The sequence below is a fragment of the Coregonus clupeaformis genome, chromosome 36 (genome assembly GCF_020615455.1).
Source record: "Coregonus clupeaformis isolate EN_2021a chromosome 36, ASM2061545v1, whole genome shotgun sequence".
NCBI classification, from domain to species: Eukaryota; Metazoa; Chordata; class Actinopteri; order Salmoniformes; family Salmonidae; genus Coregonus; species Coregonus clupeaformis.
Window position 1 is genome coordinate 23,585,332 of NC_059227.1, and position 23,361 is coordinate 23,608,692.

General features: G+C 45.5%; 1 protein-coding gene across 3 annotated transcripts in view; it reads left to right on the forward strand.

Moving 5' to 3' along the window:
• Positions 1-23,361, forward strand: part of LOC121552683 (1-phosphatidylinositol 4,5-bisphosphate phosphodiesterase beta-1-like) — a 187,688-nt gene that overhangs the window by 146,444 nt on the left and 17,883 nt on the right. The window contains exons 11-33 of one of the 3 annotated variants that reach the window (XM_041865692.2): positions 417-574; positions 1,559-1,641; positions 2,428-2,512; positions 5,030-5,201; positions 7,198-7,284; positions 8,032-8,102; positions 8,481-8,577; positions 8,831-8,915; positions 9,400-9,524; positions 10,376-10,530; positions 10,654-10,818; positions 11,343-11,442; positions 11,607-11,711; positions 11,824-11,939; positions 13,018-13,150; positions 13,238-13,291; positions 13,827-14,046; positions 14,320-14,488; positions 14,955-15,031; positions 15,345-15,434; positions 15,761-15,818; positions 19,665-19,751; positions 20,014-20,038. In XM_041865692.2, the coding sequence (XP_041721626.2) occupies positions 417-574; positions 1,559-1,641; positions 2,428-2,512; positions 5,030-5,201; positions 7,198-7,284; positions 8,032-8,102; positions 8,481-8,577; positions 8,831-8,915; positions 9,400-9,524; positions 10,376-10,530; positions 10,654-10,818; positions 11,343-11,442; positions 11,607-11,711; positions 11,824-11,939; positions 13,018-13,150; positions 13,238-13,291; positions 13,827-14,046; positions 14,320-14,488; positions 14,955-15,031; positions 15,345-15,434; positions 15,761-15,818; positions 19,665-19,751; positions 20,014-20,038 (2,517 nt within the window). The remainder of the gene's footprint in view (positions 1-416; positions 575-1,558; positions 1,642-2,427; positions 2,513-5,029; positions 5,202-7,197; positions 7,285-8,031; positions 8,103-8,480; positions 8,578-8,830; positions 8,916-9,399; positions 9,525-10,375; positions 10,531-10,653; positions 10,819-11,342; positions 11,443-11,606; positions 11,712-11,823; positions 11,940-13,017; positions 13,151-13,237; positions 13,292-13,826; positions 14,047-14,319; positions 14,489-14,954; positions 15,032-15,344; positions 15,435-15,760; positions 15,819-19,664; positions 19,752-20,013; positions 20,039-23,361) is intronic. The other 2 variants (XM_041865690.2, XM_041865691.2) reach the window with 2 other exon arrangements.

The window sequence follows — 23,361 nt, forward strand, 5'->3', positions numbered from 1 at the left end:
TAGGAAGAGATGAAATTGCATTTATAGAGGAGCTCAGGGGCGCATCCTGAAGTGAGACACACACACATACCCACAGCCACTCAGACACAGATGTGCCTGCGTCTCGCATTGACACTGTTGTCTCTGCGCGGCGGTAATACGATGCTAATGTAGAGATAATTGCTTTGTTAATGGAGAAAGTGGGATGAGATTTGCTTGTGCGCTGCTCTGCTGTGTGGAATGTAGTGCTGCTCGGATCCATTTCCCCACTCTAATGGCTAATGTGCTTAATGAGACCTTGAGATGTGTGGGAATGTCTCGTGTTGAAACACAGTAGGACTCCTGGATCTCAGAAGGAGATAATGTGGTTATTAACTGTTGAAAGAGTAATGTGTGTGTGTGTATGCGCGCGTGTGTGTGTTTGTGTGTGTGTGTAGCGGGCCAGCTGGCAGGTAACTCGTCGGTGGAGATGTACCGCCAGGTCCTCCTTTCAGGGTGTCGCTGTATCGAGTTGGACTGCTGGAAGGGACGCACCACCGAAGAAGAACCTGTCATCACACACGGATTCACCATGACAACCGAAATCTCCTTCAAGGTAAATTGTCTGGAACCAGAGAGAGAGAGAGAGAGAGAGAGAGAGAGAGAGAGAGAGAGAGAGAGAGAGAGAGAGAGAGAGAGAGAGAGAGAGAGAGAGAGAGAGAGAGAGAGAGAGAGGGAAGAGAGAGAGAGAGAGAGAGAGAGAGAGAGAGAGAGAGAGAGGGGGCATGGAGGAGGAGACAGGTGAAGAGAGAAGGGAGCAAGAGAGAGAACAAGGGAGGAAGATTGTTTGAGTAACAGGGAGACAGAGGGAAAGATTAGCATGGTATTTAGTATGGTAGAGAGCAACAGGAGAGACGGAGGTGAAAATTGAGAGGGGAGGAGAGAATAATTGACGCACAGAGGGGTAGAGGAGAGAAGCAGAGGGAAGAAGGAATACGCCCAGGGAGGGGAGAGGAGAGGAGGAAAGGAGGGAGACAGGTCTAGGGTGGAGAAGATATTGATTGATAGAGGTGGAGAAGAGATTGATTGATAGAGGGGAATTTAGTCTTTAATGAGAGTACTAAGAGCAAGTTGGATTGAGAGTAAAATAGAAATGGACCGGTGGAGGGAACGAGAGATGGAGAGAGAGTAGGGGAAGTATGTGTGATAGAGATAGAGGTAAAGCTAATAAGTGTATTAAGTGCATTAGTGTTTGTAAAATGGTTGTAAATTTCACTTAACCACTTACTCTTAAGCCATTTAACACTCCCTATCAGATGTTCAACCAGCTCTACACCAGTTGCTCTCCACATCGCTGTAAATACTGTATAATACCAATATTGTACTTCAAATATTCCTATAGTTTGCCTGACCACCAGTCATTTAGTTAAGAGTTGATGAAAACCTGATTTTAAATGTGTCATCATATCTGAGCCATTTCAACACACATCTATGAAACTAGACTCACCAATTCTGATCAGCGATCACATTCATTGTTCTTTGATCCCATTGGTCATTGACCAGTGCTGACACCCTGTCTGTCTGTTCTATGTGTCTACAGGAAGTGATTGAGGCCATAGCAGACTGTGCCTTCAAGACCTCCCCTTTCCCGGTCATCCTCTCCTTTGAGAACCACGTGGACTCGTAAGTCAACAACTCTCACGGCTCTGTTTGTTTCCAGAGTTGACCTTTGTTTGAGGTCTTTGATGAATGTACACACCACCAACGTTCCTATTTGTTTAACTTCAGTTCAAACGGTGATTCTGAACCTCTGTAAGTCTATAGTTATGATAGTGCCATTTTAGCTGCCATGCTAATGCTCGCCACTCTTATGTCATGAGCTTATTAACTGTATGCTAATGTTAGCCAGTCGTATAGTAGGGCATTAAACTAATAGCTACATGGTAATATTAGCTACTCTTAAGTCGTTAGCGATTCGCTACATGCTAAAGCTAGCCACTCTGAAGCCATTAGCTAGCTACATGCTAATGTAACGAAGTTGGTTTGGTGAGCCACATTTGCATGTTGAGTAACCCTGCCTGAGACTTGAAGACTTGGGTTAGCTCCCCGGCGGGCTAACACAATCTTGTGGCGCGTATGAGACCCAAGTTTGAACTCTAGTTTGGTCACATTGGTGGCATGGTCCGGATGGGTGTCTGCAAGAAGTAGGTTACAGAGGGATAAAGTGTAACGTAGCCTAGGTCATTTGATGAACCACACTTGCATGGTGTGTGACCTTGCCTGAGACTTGCGTTAGCACCCCCAGGACACCTAGGTTCGAATCCCAATCGGTCACACTAACACTATCCACTCCAATAACGAATCTCTAAATACTAACATTAGGCCACTGATTGTAAGGGTGTTAACGGTGTGTGTGTGTGTGTGTGTGTGTGTGTGTGTGTGTGTGTGTGTGTGTGTGTTGCCTCCCAGGCCTAAGCAGCAGGCCAAGATGGCGGAGTACTGCAGATCAATATTTGGAGACATGTTACTGACCGACCCTCTGGAGAAGTACCCTGTAAGTACAGAAGACACACTCATGTTCACACACTATACACACACACACATTGTCAAACACACAGTTCTAAACACCTTTATGACATGGACCAGTGAGTGTGGAGTGTTCCTCTCCACTCCGTCACCCCTGAGCAGCCATCTGAACAGCCTCATGTGGACTAAACCTAGAAGTTTACCCAAGACTGCCTCTATTCATCTCTCTCTCTCTCTCTCTCTCTCTCTCTCTCTCTCTCTCTCTATCTCTCTCTCTCTCTCTCTATCTCTCTCTCTCGCTCCCTCACCCTTCCATCTCACTTTATTCAAACCTACCCTTTTCATCTGTCTGCAATTACAATCACATGATCCTCGCCCTCCCTATCAATCAGTCCCTCACCCGGCTATAAGAGGCTAAACTGCATAGGGCGGTCACTCATGGTAGAATGAATGGAGGTGGGTTACCGTGCATACGTGTTGTGTTACGGGGTAATCTGTATTCTTGGAAACCCTTTATCTACTTCCCCCCAGTTGCCATGGCTACCAGTGAAAAGCTTGCATTGTCCCTTTGTGGAGGAACTTTTTCTCTGAGCCCATTCTTACGTAATCAAATGCACACACGCACGAACACACTCACAAGCACACACAGACACCTACAATACCATCCTTTCCTTTATTCAGCAGTGAACTGTTAGTCGTTGTCCCTGGTGGAATGAAGGAATGTAACTTTACACATTACGTCACTGGGAACAACAGCAGTAGGGCTAGTGTGTGTGTGTGTGCACTAGTGCGTGCCTGTGTGTGTGTGTGCACTAGTGCGTGCCTGTGTGTGTGTGTGCACTAGTGCGTGCCTGTGTGTGTGTGTGCACTAGTGCGTGCCTGTGTGTGTGTGTGCACTAGTGCGTGCCTGTGTGTGTGTGTGCACTAGTGCGTGCCTGTGTGTGTGTGTACTAGTGCGTGCCTGTGTGTGTGTGTGCACTAGTGCGTGCCTGTGTGTGTGTGCACTAGTGCGTGCCTGTGTGCATAAGCCCTCCCAGTGAATGACTTTAACATTGAATTGTTATCAGAGCAGTACTTTCAGAACAGAGAGAGTGAGAGAGAGTGAGAGAGAGAGAGAGAGAGAGAGAGAGAGAGAGAGAGAGAGAGAGAGAGAGAGAGAGAGAGAGAGAGAGAGAGAGAGAGAGAGAGAGAGAGAGAGAGAGAGAGAGAGAGAGAGAGAGAGAGAGAGAGAGATGCAGAAGAGTCAGATATCCACTATCGAGTGAGTAATAAGTGGGTACAAAGAACACAATGTCAGCTTCTCCTTCTAGCTTCCCAGGTGCTTCCGTTAAGGGGAAAATGCTCAACTAGTTTTCGATGATGCTTGGAAAACTTTGGAAAATAAGTTGCTTTTATGTGTGATGTTCTCTTACTTTTGGATGAACTGAAGACAAGTAGATATGGCAGATGCTCATAAGTGTGATGCTGTTTAAACTTTTACTGCAGTGGGCTAAATCAGGGTCACACAGAGTGTTTCTTGGTAGTCTTAAACAAATCTATTTGAAACAAAAGTATACACCTCACACACATGGTTATGGGCTTAAAAAAAGAAGACACCTGTACCATATCAGATAAAGAGTTGAAATGTATTACATTTTAAGATGGAATCCCAGTATTACACTTTATATACATTACAGAAGACTGAAATATAACAAAACTGTTTGACATAGAAACACCGGATTTTCTTCAACAACAAAAAAAAAGTTGATTAATTATGAAATTATGAAAAATATTAATAACATTCCACCCATGAGGCCACTAGAGGGCGCTTTTGGTCATTGACTGCAGGAAAGGGCCACAGCTCAGGAAGTTGTTAAGTGTGTATGTATGCCTGTGTGTAAGCCTGCATGCGTGTGCGTGTGCCTACATGTATGAGCGCTTGCATGCGTGCATGTGTGTGATAAGAAAATCCATCTTCTAATGCGCCATTATTAATGGGCATCAACAGTGTGATCCAACAGAACAGAAGTGTATCACATGAATTAACCAGTGCTGTGCTTACTCAAGCCTGCTCTCCAGAGAGAGAAAATGTTTATGCATACGCTCCCACTCTCCCCAAAGGAAGCACATTCAGGAGTGTAGAACGTTTTGAAGCTGTAAACTAAACACTTTTGAAGCTGTAAACTAAACACTTTTGAAGCTGTAACCTAAACGTTTTTGAAGCTGGTAACTAAACACTCTTGAAGCTGTGAACTAAACACCTTTGAAGCTGTAAACTAAACACACTGCCAAACCAGCTTGTAATGGCCTTTTTTTCATTCAGTTCACTAAGAAGCCTTTAACACAATGATCAACACCCTCTCATCATCACAATACTACGTTTGTTTTGATACCCTTGCCTAGTACACACACCCACCAACATCATCGTTAGTAGGACCTTTGCTTGCTTGTTACGTAAAGAGTAACTTATGTCTCTCTTTCTCCCTCCCTCTCTCTCCCTCTCTCGCTCCCTCTCTCAATCTCTCGCTCCCTCTCTCTCCCTTCACCCCTCTCTCTTTGTCTCTAGTTGGAACCAGGAGTACCCCTGCCCAGTCCTATGGATCTGATGGGAAAGATTCTGGTGAAGAACAAGAAGAAACACATCAAGACATCGAGCACCAAGAAGAAACTGTCAGAACAGGCCTCCAACACATACAGCGACTCATCCAGTGTGCATGAGCCCTCTTCTCCCAGCACAGGTATGGGACACACACACAGCAGCAACAGAAAAACAAGTATCTTGTAGGCCATTCACACACAGAGGGTAGTTATCCGATTTATAATAAAGTGCAACGCTACGGGTCAGCAGAAGTACTGGTGGGAGAATTGCTTGCCAATCATAAATCCTACATTTTATAGTAAGAGATGGCTGTAGTTGATCATCCATCACTTTCATGGCCCTCTCCATCAGTGAGCTGTGATATTGACTATTTCATATACTCATACAGTCCCAGTCCCACCCCAGGCACACACACTCACTGGTGGGGCCTAAACTCTGGCTCCGGTGCACGTGTGTATATCAACCTAGGCGTGTGGTGTGCGTTTGTGTGTGTGTGTGTGTCTGCCTGCCTGCGTGTGTGTGTGTGTGTGTGTGTGTGTGTGTGTGTGTGTGTGTGTGTCAGGGTTAGTTTTATAACTACCAGGGCCAGGCAGGCAGCAGGATCAATGCTCTTAGCATTCCCCTTCACACAGAATCACCCAGCATTCATCAACAGCAGCCTACTGGGGCTTCCAGCCACGCACCATACTCATACACTAGTACACACTGCCCCCTGCTGGTAGACTCACAGACACACACTCACCTTGCATGGTGATTTCTGAAGGATTTCAGAGACAAATCAAATCCAATTTTATTCGGCACAAGCTTGGTAAACAACAGGTGTAGACTGACAGTGAATGCTTACGTACGGGCCCTTCCCAACAATGCAGAAAGAAAGAAAATAGAGAAATAATAGAAAAGTAAAACACATAATAATATAATTAATAATAAATACACAATTTATTTATTTATTTATTTTACCTTTATTTAACTAGGCAAGTCAGTTAAGAACACATTCTTATTTACAATGACGGCCTACACCGGCCAAACCCGGACGACGCTGTGCCAATTGTGCGCCACAATGAGGAACTTTAACTTGGCTGTATGCACAGGGTGCCAGTACCAAGTCGATGTGCGGGGGTACAAGGTCATTGAGGTAGATGTGTACATATATGTAGGGATAAAGTGATTAGACAACAGGATAGATAATAAACAGTAGCAGCAGCGTATGTGATGAATCAAAAGTGTTAGCGCAAAAAGGGTCAATGCAGATCACCAAATAGCTACCCAGACTAACTATTTAGCAGTCTTTTGGCTTGGGGGTAGAAGCTATTCAGGGTCCTGTTGGTTCCAGACTTGGTGCATCGGTACCCATTGCCGTGCGGTAGCAGAGAGCACAGTCTATGACTTGGGTGGCTAGACTCTGACCATTTTTAGGTCCTTCCTCTGACACCGCCTGGTATAGAGGTCCTGGATGGCAGGTAACTGGCAAGATAAAGGAAGCACCAACATAAAGTGTCTTAATAGGGTGTTGGGCCACCATGAGCCAGAACAGCTTCAATGCACCTTGGCATAGATTCTACAAATGTCTGGAACTCTATTGGAGGGATGCGACACCATTATTTCACATTAAATTTCATGATTTGGTGTTTTGTTGATGGTGGTGGAAAACACTGTCTCAGGCACGGCTTCAGAATCTCCCATAAGTGTTCAATTGGGTTGAGATCTGGTTACTGAGACACACACTCACACACACACCCTTTAAACCCCCTATGCTTCTTTGAGACCCCTCTTCTTCTAGCCATGGTAGCCAAAACAATGGGCAACTGTATTTATTTACACATGACCCTAAGCATGATGGGATGTTAACTGCTTAATTAACTCAGGAACCAGACCTGTGTGAAAGCACCTGCTTTTTACTCAAGTGTTTCCTTTATTTTGGCAGTTACCTGTATATCCAGTGGAGGCTGGTGGAGGGAGAAATCTTTGGGACGGCCTCAATGTAATGGCTGGAATGGAAATAGTTTCCATGTGTTTGATGCTGTTCCCTTCATTACAATCAAGGCATTACAATGAGCCCATCCTCCGATTTCAAGTGACACCAGCCTGCACTGCATATATCACATATTGGTTACTCATTATTTGTTGTCCACCAGGGTCGACCAACCAGGAGATGACCGAGTCCTCCCAGCCTCTAGAGGTCGCTGAGCTCAGCCTCCGACCACAGGGCAGGAAGTCCATTGGTGAGTCATACCCATGGTCACACCATCAGATACCCGTCCTTTACCTGGTCACAAAACAACCCCTAGTAGCCCTAGTTCTATATAACCTAGTCCAGGGTTTCCCAAACACGGTCCTCAGGACCAAAGGGGTGCACGTTTGTTTTTTGCTGTAGTACGACATAGCTGATTCAAATAATCAACAAATCATCAAGCTTTGATCATTTGAATCAGCTGTGTAGTGTTAGGGCAAAAACCAAAACGTGCATCCCTTGGGGTCCCAAGGCCAAGTTTGGGAAACGCTGACCTAGTCACTTCCTTAGTTTCTTCCTTCCCCTATTCCCTTTCCCTAGCTCCTTCCCTTAATTCCCTTTCCTATACCCCTATCTAGGGTTGCATTCTGGGAACTTTCAATAAATTCCCTGGTTTTCCAGAAATCCTGGTTGGAGGATTCCGGATTTGCTGCTTATTCCCTTCTGATTCTGGGAGAACTCCAACCGGGATTTCAGGAAAACCAGGGAATTTATTGAACATTTCCGGAATTTTGCAACCCTATCCCTAGCTCCCTCCCCCCTTTTCCTTTCCCTCCCCATGGTGCAAGCTGACCTAAACCCACTAAAAGGTTAGGTGGATCTGTCCCCATATTGCTTACACCTTCATTCACCCCCTTCAGAACTCCAAACCCTGGGGGTTGCTTTCTGACCATGAAGCCTTCAGAAAACACTAGGATGTAACCTGAGAAGCTAACTTAAACCTGCCCTTGTCTTTCAGGTGAAGTTGAGGCAGAGAGCGACGATGATGATGATGATGATGATGACTGTAAAAAGGGGTCCATGGATGAGGTAAGTAGCCTACAGTACGTCTTCATTCTTTCTCCCACAGCCTCAGGTGTCTCCTGTTTATGTGTGCTGAGGCTGCCCCTAGTGGAGATTCACAGAAATACACTTTATATTATATTATATTATAGTCATTTAGCAGACGCTCTTATCCAGAGCGACTTACAGTTTGTGAGTGCATACATTTTTTTTTATTTTCATACTGGTCCCCCCGTGGGAATCAAACCCACAACCCTGGCGTTGCAAGCGCCATGCTCTACCAACTGAGCTACACAGGACTTTACTCTTGGGCTATGTCTCAATAGTCAAACAAGGACAGGAAAGGAGAGGAGAAGACAGGAGGCTGTTCTCTCTCTAACTGTGTGTTGTGTGTTCCTCCTCCAGGGTACAGCGGGCAGCGAGGCATTTGCCACAGAGGAGATGTCCAACCTGGTCAGTTATGTCCAGCCAGTCAAATTCAACTCCTTCGAGGCCTCCAAAAGTAAGACCATCACTCCAGATCCCAACTCAACACCTGTTTAGGCCACACCTGTTCAGAAGAACAACACTATACACACTCGTTTTAATATTCCACGTGATTGTGAACCACATTTTTTTGGCACACTATCTGAAGTTAGTTGTTCCGTTACAGATTTACTCTTTCAAATGTAGCTGCATATAAAAAAATGCAATAAGAATCAATTCCATAAGTTATGCCATTTTCAAAATGAAATTACCAATCAATCAATTTCCAGAGATCAATCGGAGCTATCAGATGTCATCGTTTGTGGAGACCAAAGCCTTGGAGCAGCTCACCAAGTCACCTGTGGAGTTTGTCGAGTATCCTTCCCAATCTGTGTGGATTATTGACTTAAAATGTCTGTTCAAATATTTTCCTTTGTTGAAACTGTCTTCAGTGAAGAAGTACATCAAAAGCAACGTAAACTTGTAAATCACCTTCCCTGGTTAAGTAAGGGTAGGGGAGACCGGGGATCAAAGTAACACTTTTAGGCTTTTGCTTATTATGAAAATATTATTATAGTTAGATTAATAATATTTTTTATACAAACAATTTTTGTCAATAAAACTAAAAGTAATTGATAGATTTAAACAAAACTTCTTAGGCTTGTAGTAATACTAACCAAGCATTAGCACATTGAATATCAGCTTTCTATGTGGTTTCTAATTTGAGTTATTAAGCTGTTACAACTGACCCTGTGTTACTTTGTTCCCCGGTCTCCCCTATCCATCTAAGTACTAGATATCTCAGTGCAGAAGGTCAAACCACTCTCCAGATGTCCTCTCCTTAACGGAGTGTGTCCAGGTATAACAAGCTGCAGCTGAGTCGTATCTACCCTAAAGGCACCAGAGTAGACTCCTCCAACTACAACCCTCAGCTCTTCTGGAATGCTGGCTGTCAACTGGTGGCCCTCAACTTCCAGACCATAGGTAAGACCTGATTCGGTTCGCACTAGACCATAGGTAAGACCTGATTCCGTTCGCACTAGACCATAGGTAAGACCTGATTCCGTTCGCACTAGACCATAGGTAAGAACTGATTCCGTTCGCACTAGACCATAGGTAAGACCTGATTCGGTTCGCACTAGACCATAGGTAAGACCTGATTCCGTTCGCACTAGACCATAGGTAAGACCTGATTCCGTTCGCACTAGACCATAGGTAAGAACTGATTCCGTTCGCACTAGACCATAGGTAAGAACTGATTCCGTTCGCACTAGACCATAGGTAAGAACTGATTCCGTTCGCACTAGACCATAGGTAAGACCTGATTCCGTTCGCACTAGACCATAGGTAAGACCTGATTCAGTTCGCACTAGACCATAGGTAAGAGCTGATTCGGTTCGCACTAGACCAGGGTTCTTCAATTCCGGTCCTGGAGGGCCGAAACACCTCTGTTTTTCATCCTCTACTTCTAATCAGGGGCTAATTCAGACCTGGGACACCAGGTGAGTGCAATTAACTACCAGGTAGAAATAAAAAACAGAAGTGTTTCGGCCCTCCAGGACCGGAATTGAAGAACCCTGCACTAGACCATAGGTAAGAACTGATTCCGTTCGCACTAGACCATAGGTAAGACCTGACACTACTATTGGTAAGGGCTACATCAGTAGATCATTGGTTTGTTACGGTTGGGGTTAGAGGTTAATAGTAATCGTAGTGAATTGGGGAAGTACTGTTTGAGCTTTGTATTTTTGTAACTCTCTCTCTTTCACTCTCTTTATCCCCTTCTCTCTCTCTCTCTCCCTCCCTCTTTCTCCTTCTCTCTCTCTCTCCTTCAGACCTGTCCATGATGTTGAACCTGGGCATGTATGAGTACAATGGGAAGTGTGGCTACAGGCTGAAACCAGAGTTCATGAGACGACCGGACAAACACTTTGATCCCTTTGCTGAGAGCACTGTGGATGGCATCGTAGCCAACACGTTGTCTGTGAAGGTGCTTATCTGTGTGTGCGCGTACGTGCGTGTTAGTGTGTGTGCGCGTGTGAATGTATGTGTATGCGTGCACGGACATTACAACTCTCATGTGTATTTATTATCCTCATCAATCTGTCTCCAGATCATCTCAGGCCAGTTCCTGACTGATAAGAAGGTGGGGACGTATGTGGAGATAGATATGTTTGGTCTGCCGGTGGACACCAGAAGGAAGGGTTTTAAGACCAAGACGTCTCAGGGCAACGCTGTCAACCCTGTCTGGGAGGAGGAGGCCTTCACTCTCAAGAAGGTAAAGCATAATATAGGGCAGACTGTTATGGGATTTGTAGTTCTTTAAGGTAAATATATATATAATATAAATTGTGATTGCTACAAACCTTTTTTGCCTTACCTCAACTGTCACCAGTATCCTTGACATTGATTGTTACTGGTATTGACCTTGTATATATATAGTGAGAATTCTCATGTGTATTTGTTTTATATGACTTAGTATTACTCCATTGTTGAGGAAGAGCTTGCAAGCAAGCATCCTGTGCCAAATAAACGTGCCAAATAAACTTTGATTTGATTTGATCGTCAGATTACCCCTTTAAGATCATCCAGGGTAATGTTGTCAACCCTGTCTGTGAGGAGGAAGCTTTCATCCTCGAGAAACCCATAGATATAATGTTCTATTGAATTATGTGTGTAAATCACTGTTTAAAACATCATAGAGCAAATTATTATGGGATTTGTAGTTCTTTAAAACCAAGAACTCCCAGGTTAATGTGTCCTTACATGGGTGTTTGTTTGTGTGTGTTTGATGTTCCTCAGGTGGTTCTTCCCACTCTGGCCTCGATGAGGATTTCTGTGTTTGAGGATGGAGGGAAGTTCATTGGCCATCGCATCATTCCTGTGAATGCCATCCGCCCAGGTGAGGCCTATAGCTTGTTAGTCTGACTGATTACCATTCTGGTCCATTGTTCTGCTTGAGTGATACAGTGTAACAGTCCTTTAACTTCTGATCGCTCACCCCTGTGTGTGTGTGTGTGTGTGTGTGTGTGTGTGTGTGTGTGTGTGTGTGTGTGTGTGTTCCAGGTTACCACTACATTGGTCTGAGGAATGAGAAGAACCAGGCTCTGACACTCCCTGCTCTGTTTGTCTATGTAGAGGTCAAGGACTATGTCCCTGATACATTCGCAGGTACAATGGCTGACATACCTTACATAATACGGGTATAGGACTAACCATAGAGTTCTAACTATGTTTATGCTTCCGCTGTCGTCGTCCCCACCCCCCTTGTTCTCTTCCTCAGACGTCATCGAGGCGTTGTCCAATCCCATCCGTTACGTCAACCTGATGGAGCAGAGAGCCAATCAACTGGCAGCTCTCACTTTGGAGGAGGGAGCAGAGGAGGAGGACAGCAAAGAGGTGTGTGTCATCCCCACACGAATCGATAAGTAACAGATCAATGAGCATCTCCCCAGGCAGTAGGCCTGTCTCTTTGTGAAGAGATGATTGGGTTAGAGCTTTTTACCAGGGCTTAGGAACTGAGGGTTGAGGGCTAGGAGGGAGGGAGGGAGGGAGTCATGGGGCAGGGGGAGACAGAGATGAAGGGTGAGGGTTATGAGATAAGGGATGAGGAGGTGTAGGAGGGGAGGTTGTGGGTGTAAGGGGGGTGAGCTCTGAGGGGTCGTAAGGCAGTTCGGAGTGGTGGAGGTGGGTCCTAAGGGAGCTGTCTCGCCTGATTGGCCAGCTGTACTGATTACCCACAGGGACAGCCAATAGAGAGCTTGTACATGCTGGCACCATGACAACGGTCGCCTAGTGATATAGTGGGCTTTCCACTGGAGTGTCAGAGGGAGAGGAAGAAAGATGAGAAAGTAGAGGAGAGCAGAGGAGAACAGACTGTCCTCTCCTGTCCAGAACAGACTCAAAGAGAGAGGACTCAGTAACAACAGGTGGTTTAGCTGAATAACATTTGAAACAAATACATGCCAAGTACTACAACAAGTCAGGGTTGGAGTGAACCTAGAGAGAACATTGAGACGACGTAAGGAGAACATTTGCTAAATGTTAGTGAAACGTTAGAGAGTGTTGTCAGTGTGACTTTGGTCTGAGCCATGCTGAGAGTGGGGTACCAAAGCTATGTCTACAAGGTTTCCAACAGGCTGCAGGTAGGCTCTGGGTGTGTGGTGTATTGATTGTGCTGTTGTATATTTGCTGTACAGTAGCTTATGTTTGTAATGGAGTAATGGAATTGTATGGTTCTACTCTGCTTATTTACATCTCAATGCATAGGCCGCAAAAACATTCTCAGAATTACCATGTATGTGTTGGGCTGTAATGTCCCTTGTGTGTCATGCATTGGAAAGACGCCTACACTCTATCCAGATGATGTGCTAAATGTGAAAAGTAGTGTGGACCTGGTAAAATGCTTTGAGACCCAGTGAAAAGTGCCTCATAAATGCAGTGTATCAGTATCGTTGTCAATGTGTTTGATTGGCAGGTGGATGCGGGTGGTGATGACCCCATGGAGCCTGACCCCCGGGTGACCCTGCCCGCAGAGAACGGGGTCAACCACGCCCCCATCATCTCCCCCAAACCCCCCAGCCTGGTTAGCCACCAGCCACGGCCCACAGGTACAGGTCAAATCTGGCAACCAGTAAATTTGCAACCGACTTGATCTGGCAAACCCCTCACTAACAAGTGTATATAATGTGTATCAGGTTCAGTGAAACCAGCAGTCAAGACTGAGGATGTCATCCAGAGTGTTCTTACAGGTAAGACTGCACACCGTAACGTATGCTCATATAAAGATGACTTTATTCATCAATTGTACACAAGGTCCACCTGAAATGTGTCCTCCGCTTCATCCCAAACCCCCGAAAGACACACTTACAGGTTGGAGCTGGGGGCCACCCGTGGAGCAGTTGTTGTGGGGGGTTAAGTGCCTTGCTCAAGGGCACAACGGCAGGCAGATTTTTTTTTGCCCATCAGACCCAGGATTCAAACTGGCAATCCTCCGGTTGCTGGCTCACCTCGCTAACCACTACTCTACCTGCCTGCTGCCCTCGATCTATACATGTAAACAGATTGCATGACATCACCAATCTGAAACATGAAGGAATGGTGCACACTATCTGTGAAGGAGCAAAACAAATACAGGTAGAAAGCAATTGATCAAACACTCATGTCCTCTCTCCCCCCACCCCTCCTCCCTCCCTCCTTCTCTCTTTTCCTTTCCTCCATCCCTCTATCCTCCCTCCTTCTCTCTTTTCCTTTCCTCCATCCCTCTATCCTCCCACCTTCCTCCAGAGATGGAGGCCCAGACACTGGAGGAGTTGAAGCAGCAGAAGGGCGTTGTGAGGGAGCAGAGGAGGCAGTATAAGGAGATGAAGGAGTTGGTAAGGAAACACCACCGTAAGACCAGCGAGCTGATCAAGGAGCACACGGCCAGGGCTGCAGAGCTGCAGAACCAGCACCAGCGCAGGCGCTCCGCGCTGCAGAAGAGCCACAAACGAGACGGTAAGAAAAGGTAGGTAGCCCTCCTCTTCTCCTCCTACTCCTCCCTGCCCTTCTTCCTGTATCCCTCTATTTCTCTCACTATGTGTCTCTCTCTATGTCTCTCTCGCTCGCTCTCTCGCTCCATTCACGTTTTCTCTCTTCCATGTGGGTGCTCAGTGGGTAGAGCCTTCCACAGATAACAGTGTGTATGTGTGCGTGTGTGCACTGAGCATGCATTTGTGTTTGTGTTTGTTAGCACTTATCTACCTCCATGTGTGTGTACTGTATTTGTGTGTGTGTGTAGCAGGTCGGAGCAGTATCTGTCGTCCCTAGAGCAGGAGCTGTGTGTGTTGGACCAGGAGTCCAGTCAGAGACTGTCTGAGCTGAAGGAGAAGCAGCAACAACAGCTACTCACACTGAGACAGGAGCAGTATTACAGCGAGAAGTACCAGAAAAAAGAACACATCAAAATGGTATACACACCTAATCCCTATCCTCAAGCAGAGTGATACTAGAGGACACACACATAAACTCATTCAGCATGCATATTTTATTTGCGTTGAATCAGCACCAAGTGCAGTAACACTCAACTCAGGATAATGCTAAGTCTTGGCTTGTGTTTAATGACTCGGCTCCCTCTGGGCTTCATTACTCACTCTGCTGTGCTGACCTTAGATCAGTGGAAAGATGTCCCAGTGCTCCTCTACTGCTATGGGAGATGAAAATGCTGAGTGTAGTCACTGTTCTGTGTACAGTTTGTGTGAATGAGGTGTCAGGATTTATCCATGCAGAAGAGAATAAAACTGACTGGACCAATTATATTCTCCAAAGTCAGCAGATCATGCCTGAGTTAAACAGAAACCATGAGTTAGGGATCATATCTTATGAGGCAGACAAACTGTAGGATAAGCAGTGGTGTTGTTCTCGATCTATCTCTAGCTTGTGGAGAAGTTGACAACCATAGCAGAGGAATGTCAGAGTGCCCAGTTGAAGAAGATCAGAGACATCTGTGACAAGTAAGAAAACGCACACACACACACACACGCACACACACACACACACACACACACACACACTTTTAGTCATTTAGCAGAGCGACTTACAGGAGCAATTAGGGTTAAGTGCCTTGCTCAAGGGCACATCGACAGATTTTTCACCTAGTCGGCTCAGGGACTCGAACCAACGCTCTTAACCACTAGGCTACCTGCCGCCCACACACACACATACGCACACACACATGCACACATACACACATACGCACACACACATGCACACACAGACACATGCAAGTAGTTCATGGGGCAATTGTTTCACTTTCCTTCTCCAAAGGGAAAAGAAAGATCTTAAGAAGAAGATGGACAAGAAAAGACAGGAGAAGATTAATGAAGCAAAGGCCAACAACAAGAACGTGACAGAGGAGTAAGTACATGGGGTTGGGGAGGAGGCCTCCTGATACGTGTGTTTATCTGTATATGCACAAGGCCACCAGATGGCGATGAAGGTTCATGCTTCACTGACTGATCTATGCACATGCATTATAATCAAACGATTCAGTTATTTTGACAGAAAGACTTAATGCTAGTAAGTGTCATAGGTCATCAGGCAGACCTACCGACTTTAATATATGGTCCTTTGAGCTAGATTGGAACCAGGAATGTTAGGATTGTTGATTGTTAAAGTAATCCTAGGTTAGATTTGAGGAATGTTAAAGTGAGGTTAGTGCTGACATCTCTCGATGTTTACAGAGAGAAGCTGGAAATCAACAGGTCGTTTGTCAATGAGGTGGTGCAGTATATCAAACGGGTAAGTTTGTGTGTGTTTCAAGTTTTATTAGTTGTATGTACAGGATACACGTCCAACGAAATTCTTACTTGCACGTTCCTTCTCGACAATGCAACAACAATAAGAAACTATAAAAGTACATTTCCTGAAGAAAATGTGGTATGCTTGCTAGTTTGTTTTAAAGTATTTAGGGTTTTGAAAATAAGTTATTGTAGTGGTAGTGCCTGCAGTAGTAATGGTAGTGACTGGTTATAAATTAGTTGACAAAGTAGGTAGATGTAAAAATTGATTGATTGGCTGATTGATTGATTGGATTGGATAGCCTGAACATGTAATAGTTGGTGTCTCTAGCTTGAACAGTTCAAGAGTTACTGTTGGTGAGTTACTGTTGGTGAGTTACTTTATGCAAATGTATGTACATGTCTATAGTTATAGTTGAAAAAGATAAAAAAGAATTTGAAGTTAGGATAGATTGAAAATGTGAAACTGTTCTAGCTTGAACAGTTCAAGGGTTACTGTTGGTGAGTTAATGTATGCTCATTTATGCACATTTATATAGTTATAATTGATACATGTTTTTAAGAATTAGAAGTTAAGATAGCCCAAACATGTGAAAGTTGGTTTGGTGTCTCTTGCTTGAATGGTTCAGTTAGTGTTGGGAAGGCCTCCCGAGTGGCGCAGTGGTCTAATGAACTGCATCACAGTGCTAGCTGTGCCACTAGAGATCCTGGTTCGAATCCAGGCCCAGACTGGGAGACCCATGGGGCGGCGCACAATTGGCCCAGTGTCGTCCAGGGTAGGGGAGGGAATGGCCGGCAGGGATGTAGCTCAGTTGGTAGAGCATGGCGTTTGCAACGCCAGGGTTGTGGTTTGATTCCCACGGGGGGTATGAAAAATAATAATGTATGCACTCACTAACTGTAAGTCGCTCTGGATAAGAGCGTCTGCTAAATGTAAAATGTTATTTTATGCTCATTAAAATAGTTTTTTTGGGGGAGGGGGGATATCGAACCCCAGGCTGTGGATGATATAGTGCCATAGACTGCTGCGCCACTAAACTAAAGGTTTCCGAGAATTTGAAGTTAGGAGAGCCTGAACGTTTTAAAGTTGGTCTTGTAGCTTAATTAACTAAGGAGCAGTACCATTTTGAATATCAACCACTATTCCTATGTTTCTCATTCAAACCCATGTTAATTTATGCACATTTAAAATGGTTATAGTTCCAAAAGTATGAAATATATTTTGACAAGCAATCTAAGTTGGGCCAGTCTGAACATCTCAAAGTTGGTTTGGTGATTTTTCTATTTTTATAATTACATTTTACATTTTAGTCATTTAGCAGACGCTCTTATCCAGAGCGACTTACAGTTAGTGAGTGCATACATTATTATTTTAAAAAAATGTCAAACTGGCCCCCCGTGGGAATCAAACCCACAACCCTGGTGTTGCAAACGCCATGCTCTACCAACTGAGCCTGCCGGCCATTCCCTCCCATACCCTGGATGACGCTGGGCCAATTGTGCGCCGCCCCATGGGTCTTCCGGTCGGCTACGACAGAGCCTGGATTCAAACCAGGATCTCTAGTGGGACAGCTAGCACTGCGATGCAGTGCCTTAGACCACTGCGCCACTCGGGAGACAAGATTGAAGTCTATGGGCCTTTTTTTTTGCCATTGAAATGCATTGGGAGATCATTGAATCTAGAGTTGTGCTTTGCAAGCACACCTAATAATAAAAGACAAGAATACAAACAAAGTAAATGACTCAATAGAATAGAATAAACATTTTAGCATAAGTATAATACAGGAAGGCACAATTTATAGTACAATATTTACACGTGTATCATGGAAGGGTCTGGTAGCAGCAGTTGTGAGGTGTGTGTAGCATGAGTGGGTGTGTGCTAAGGTGCGGAGAGTCAGTGAAGGTGGTCAGTCCAGTTCAAGTGTTCCAAAGTCTGATGGCTTGTCGACTGTCTCTGAGCCTGTTGGTATCAGACCTCATGCTCCGATACCGTCTACCCGACGGTAAGGCAGTGAACAGCTGGTGGCTGGGGTGTGTGGGGTCCTTGACGATGCTGCGGGACTTCCTCAGGCACTGTTTCAAGTAGACGTCCTGGACGGATGGAAATACGGTCCCAGTGATGTACTGGGCCGTCTTCACTGGCCGCTGAAGGGCCTTGTGGTCGTGGGCGGAGCAATTCCCATACCAGGCCGTGATGCAACCGTTCAGGTGCTCTCGATGATGCAGCGGTAGTATTTGGAGAGGACCCAGGGTGGCATGCCACATTTCTTCAGCCGCCTTAGGATGTAGAGGCACTATTGCGCCCTCTTTACAAGATTGGTGGTATTGTTCGTCCATGTCAAGTCCTCTGGGATGTGGACGCTGAAGAACTTAAAACTGCTGACTCTTTCTACTGCGTCCCGTTGATGTGGATCGGGGGGTGTTCCCTCCTCTGCTTCCTGAAATCAACAATCAACTCCTTTGTTTTGCTGATGTTGAGGGAAAGGTTGTTGTCCTGGCACCACAATGCCAGTTCACTTACCTCCTCCCTATAGGCTGACTCGTCCTTGTTGGTTATCAAGCCTACAACTGTGGTGTTGACAGCAAACTTGATGATGGAGTTGGTGTTGAGCAAAGCCACGCAGTCGTGGGTGAACAGGGAGTACAGCAGAGGGCTGAGGACACACCCCTGGGGGGCCCCTGTGTTAAGAGTCACAGTGACTGTTTATTGTTGAAGTAATCGTAGGTTATTTTAGGTTAGACAACAGGTTGTTGCCAATCCTCACCGCCTGTTGTCTCCAAGGCTGACATTGAATGTTGCAGTACAGGCTCTCAGAGCTTAACGGATGTTTGTGTACACATGGTCCACCACAGAGCGGGCAGGATACATGGGGCAGGATACATGTTGGTGATACTTTGGAAGAATTTGTTTTAATCTTGCTTGGTTAAAATCTCCTGTAAAGACTGCTTCCGGGTGAGTGGTTTCTTGCTGGCTAATGTTCTTTAACAGTTCGATGAGTGCCGCCTTGATGTTTGCTTGTGGTTGTACTGTATGTACACAGCTGTGATAATAACACGTGAATTCCCTTGGCATATAGTGGGGTCAGCATTTTAGCTTCAGAAACTCCAGGTCGGGTGAACAGGAGCTCGGGATGTTTTCAACTTTGGTACACAAGGAATTGTTGACGAGGAAGCATACACCTCCCCCCTACTTTCAACAGAAGCCGCCGTTCGATCCATACGGAAAATGGAAAAGGCATATGGTTGAATAGCAGAGTCGAGTTAATTGTCCGTAAGCCATGTCTCTGTAAAAACAAAGACACAGCATTCCCTGATGTCCCTCTGCGATTGAAGCCTTGCTCTGAGTTCACAAATGTATTTTCTGGCGATTGGACATTAGCCATCAAGATACTAGGAAGAGGAGGCCGTGTAGCCCGTCTTTTCAGCCTGGCTTGGAGTCTTCCTTTCTTTCTTGTTATTCATTGCCAGCGTTGCCTTTGGTCATCTCGGCCAGGAGCAACAGGGTAAGCCCGCTGTGCCGGGAACAAAGTAACAAATGTAGTATTCCAGATCTGGGAGGCCGAGAGACGTGTGTAACTTCCCATTCATGATCCAGAAGTGTTTGTCGTTTGTAGGACATTTTTGCACGAACATTCTGAGCAAACAAAGTAATAATTAATGCAAAAATAGCAATACAAAAGCAAAGTCAAGCAGGAACCGGCAAGACTCGCGCCCTCCGCCATCTTTTTGTGTGTGTGTGTCCGTCAGGGCCTGCATGCCTGTGGATTTGTTTGTGTTTGTTATATGGTATGTATTGCGTAGTGGCTCCACCTTACTCTTGCCTACCCCTGTATTTGTCTGTGTGTAGTTGGAGGATGCTCAGAGCAAGAGAATGGAGAGACTACTGGAGAAGCAGAAGGACATCAGACAGCAGATTGTGGATGAGAAACCTAAGGTATGGACATTTACCCTCAAATACAGAACTGTAGGATGAAGTTGCTTCAAACCAATACCATGGTCAGGTATAGGATGCGTCCCAAATGTCACCCTATTCCCTTTATAGTGCACTACTTTTGACCAGGGGCTATAGGGCTCTGGTCAAAAGTAGTGCAATATGTAGGGAATAGGGTGACATTTGGGACGAAGACATATTTTCATCCCATAAAGGTTCCATTGGTTAATCATTTCCATCATGTCCATTGTTATTGTGATTATAGGAAAGCGGTACCCCAGAGGACCAGGGTAAGACATTCTGCGTCTGAGTGTGCATTAATACAGCTTCAATACTTAAGCATGTATAACAAAAGCAGTAACATGGAATAATTTATATGGAAGCTTGAATAAGAAGGCAAAAGCTGGAGAATGATGTGCACCTTGCTTCCGACTCTGCCTTTCTGTAACAATAACCCTGATGGTCAACTGCACCCTAAGGCTATGCTCAACCTAACACTCCCAAATACTCTATGCCCTTTTCAGACGGTTCATTCTTTCCTCTCCTCTTCGCCTCCTCTCCTCTCCTCTATCATGTCTCCTCTGTCTGCTATGTACAGGCAGCTGGGTCTCCTAACCCCGTTCCCATGGCCTAGTTTTGTGTACAACACAGAGTATACAAAACAATAAGAACACCTGCTCTTTCCAAGACTTAGACTGACAAGGTGAATCTAGGTGAAAGCTATGATCCCTTATTGTTGTCACTTGTTAAATCCACTTCAATCAGTGTAGATGAAGGAGAGGAGACAGGTTAAAGAAGGATTATTAAGCCTTGAGACAATTGAGACATGGATTGTGTATGTGTGCCATTCAGAGGGTGAATGGGCAAGACAAAAGATTGAAGTGCCTTTGAACGGAGTATGGTAGTAGGTGCCAGGCGCACCGGTTTGTGTCAAGAACTGCAACGCTGCTGGATTTTTCACGCTCAACCGTTTCCTGTGTGTTTCAAGAATGGTCCACCACCCAAAGGGCATCCAGCCAACATGACACAACTGTGGGAAGTATTGGAGTCAACATGGGCCAGCATTCCTGTGGAACGCCTTCAACACCTTGTATAGTCCATGCCCCGACGAATTGAGGCTGTTCTGAGGATAACAGGGGGGTGCAACTCAATATTAGGAAGGTGTTCCTAATGTTTGGTATACTCAGTGTTTGTCCTCTGTTGTTCCGTGCCTTTCTTTGTTTGCTGAAATCCATACTTTTTCATAAAACGTTTTATAAAAAAGGATGGATTTCAGCAAACAAAGAAAGGCATGCAACAACAGAGGACAAACATAGGTACATGATAAGGGTTTAAGAATTTAAAAAATGTAAGTATCGACTTCACAGCGACTCGAAGAAGTCGGAGGTTCACTTAACTCTGCGGATGTGGTATCGTGGAGTTGAGATATACTCGACTGTATGAAAATGAGATATGTATTGGACATAAAACGTCCTCTCACTGTCAACTGCGTTTATGTTCAGCAAACTTAACATGTGTAAATATTTGCATGAACATAACAAGATTCAACAACTGAGACATAAACTGAACAAGTTCCACAGACATGTGACTAACAGAAATGGAATAATGTGTCCCTGAACAAAGGGGGGGTCAAAATCAAAAGTAACAGTCAGTATCTGGTGTGGCCACCAGCTGCATTAAGTACTGCAGTGCATCTCCTCCTCATGGACTGCACCAGATTTGCCAGTTCTTGCTGTGAGATGTTACTCCACTCTTCCACCAAGGCACCTGCAAGTTCCCGGACATTTCTGGGGGGAATGGCCCTAGCCCTCACCCTCCGATCCAACAGGTCCCAGACGTGCTCAATGGGATTGAGATCCGGGCTCTTCGCTGGCCATGACAGAACACTGACATTCCTGTCTTGCAGGAAATCATGCACAGAACGAGCAGTATGGCTGGTGGCATTGTCATGCTGGAGGGTCATGTCAGGATGAGCCTGCAGGAAGGGTACCACATGAGGGAGGAGGATGTCTTCCCTGTAACGCACAGCGTTGAGATTGCCTGCAATGAAAACAAGCTCAGTCCGATGATGCTGTGACACACCGCCCCAGACTATGACGGACCCTCCACCTCCAAATCAATCCCGCTCCAGAGTATAGGCCTCGGTGTAACGCTCATTCCTTCGACGATAAACGCGAATCCGACCATCACCCCTAGTGAGACAAAACCGTGACTCGTCAGTGAAGAGCACTTTTTGCCAGTAATGTCTGGTCCAGCAACAGTGGATTTGTGCCCATAGGCGACGTTGTTGCCGGTGATTCCTGGTGAGGACCTGCCTTAAAACAGGCCTACAAGCCCTCAGTCCAGCCTCTCTCAGCCTATTACGGACAGTCTGAGCACTGATGGAGGGATTGTGTGTTCCTGGTGTAACTCGGGCAGTTGTTGTTGCCATCCTGTACCTGTCCCGCAGGTGTGATGTTCGGATGTACCGATCCTGTGCAGTTGTTGTTACACGTGGTCTGCCACTGTGAGGACGATCAGCTGTCCGTCCTGTCTCCCTGTAGCGCTGACTTAGGCGTCTCACAGTACGGACATTGCAATTTATTGCCCTGTCCACATCTGCAGTCCTCATGCCTCCTTGCAGCATGCCTATGGCACGTTCACGCAGATGAGCAGGGACCCTGGGCATCTTTCTTTTGGTGTTTTTCAGAGTCAGTAGAAAGGCCTCTTTAGTGTCCTAAGTTTTCATAACTGTGACCTTAATTGCCTACCGCCTGTAAGCTGTTAGTGTCATAACGACCGTTCCACAGGTGCATGTTCATTAATTGTTTATGGTTCATTGAACAAGCATGGGAAACAGTGTTTAAACCCTTTACAATGAAGATCTGTGAAGTTATTTGGATTTTTACAAATTATCTTTGAAAGACAGGGTCCTGAACAAGGGCAGTTTCTTTTTTTGCTGAGTTTATGTCAGAAGAGGATGCACGGATGATGTACTTACTAGTGCAGCACAGGAACCATGACTATGGGAAAGTCATACTGAAGCTGTGAAACAATGAATAGTGCTCTTAATAGCTAGGCACGGTTATACTGTCTTGGCTTTAAGCTGTCTTTAGAGTCAGCCACCTTCCTACAGTAGCAGATTCTCCTTTCCCATTATTTCACGGTGTGTGTGTGTGTGGGTGTGTAAGCGTTTGGCTGTGAGGATGTCATTTTCTCACCCTGTATCCTTATATCACACTCAGAATCCACCAGCCCAGATATAATGACAATTCTCTCTCATCTTGTACACAGTCATACCATCTGAGTCATACGTAATGTGTTACCATTGACATATGTTTGTAGAGGAAAGAGTAGAATGGAGGAGGACTAACCAGGATAGGGCTAATATGAAGACACACTCTCTCTCTCTCTCTCTCTCTCTCTCTCTCTCTCTCTCTCTCTCTCTCTCTCTCACACATAGTTCTGACCCAGATTTCTCCTCTGGGCTCAGAGCAGCCGCTAATGGACCACTATAACCATCCCTGGTCTGTGGAGACCCTCACATCTCTCAATGCGACCGCCCGCCCGGGTTAGCACCACGCTACGCTACACCACGGCTGTGTGTGTGTGTGTCAGGCCAGCTGCTATCCCG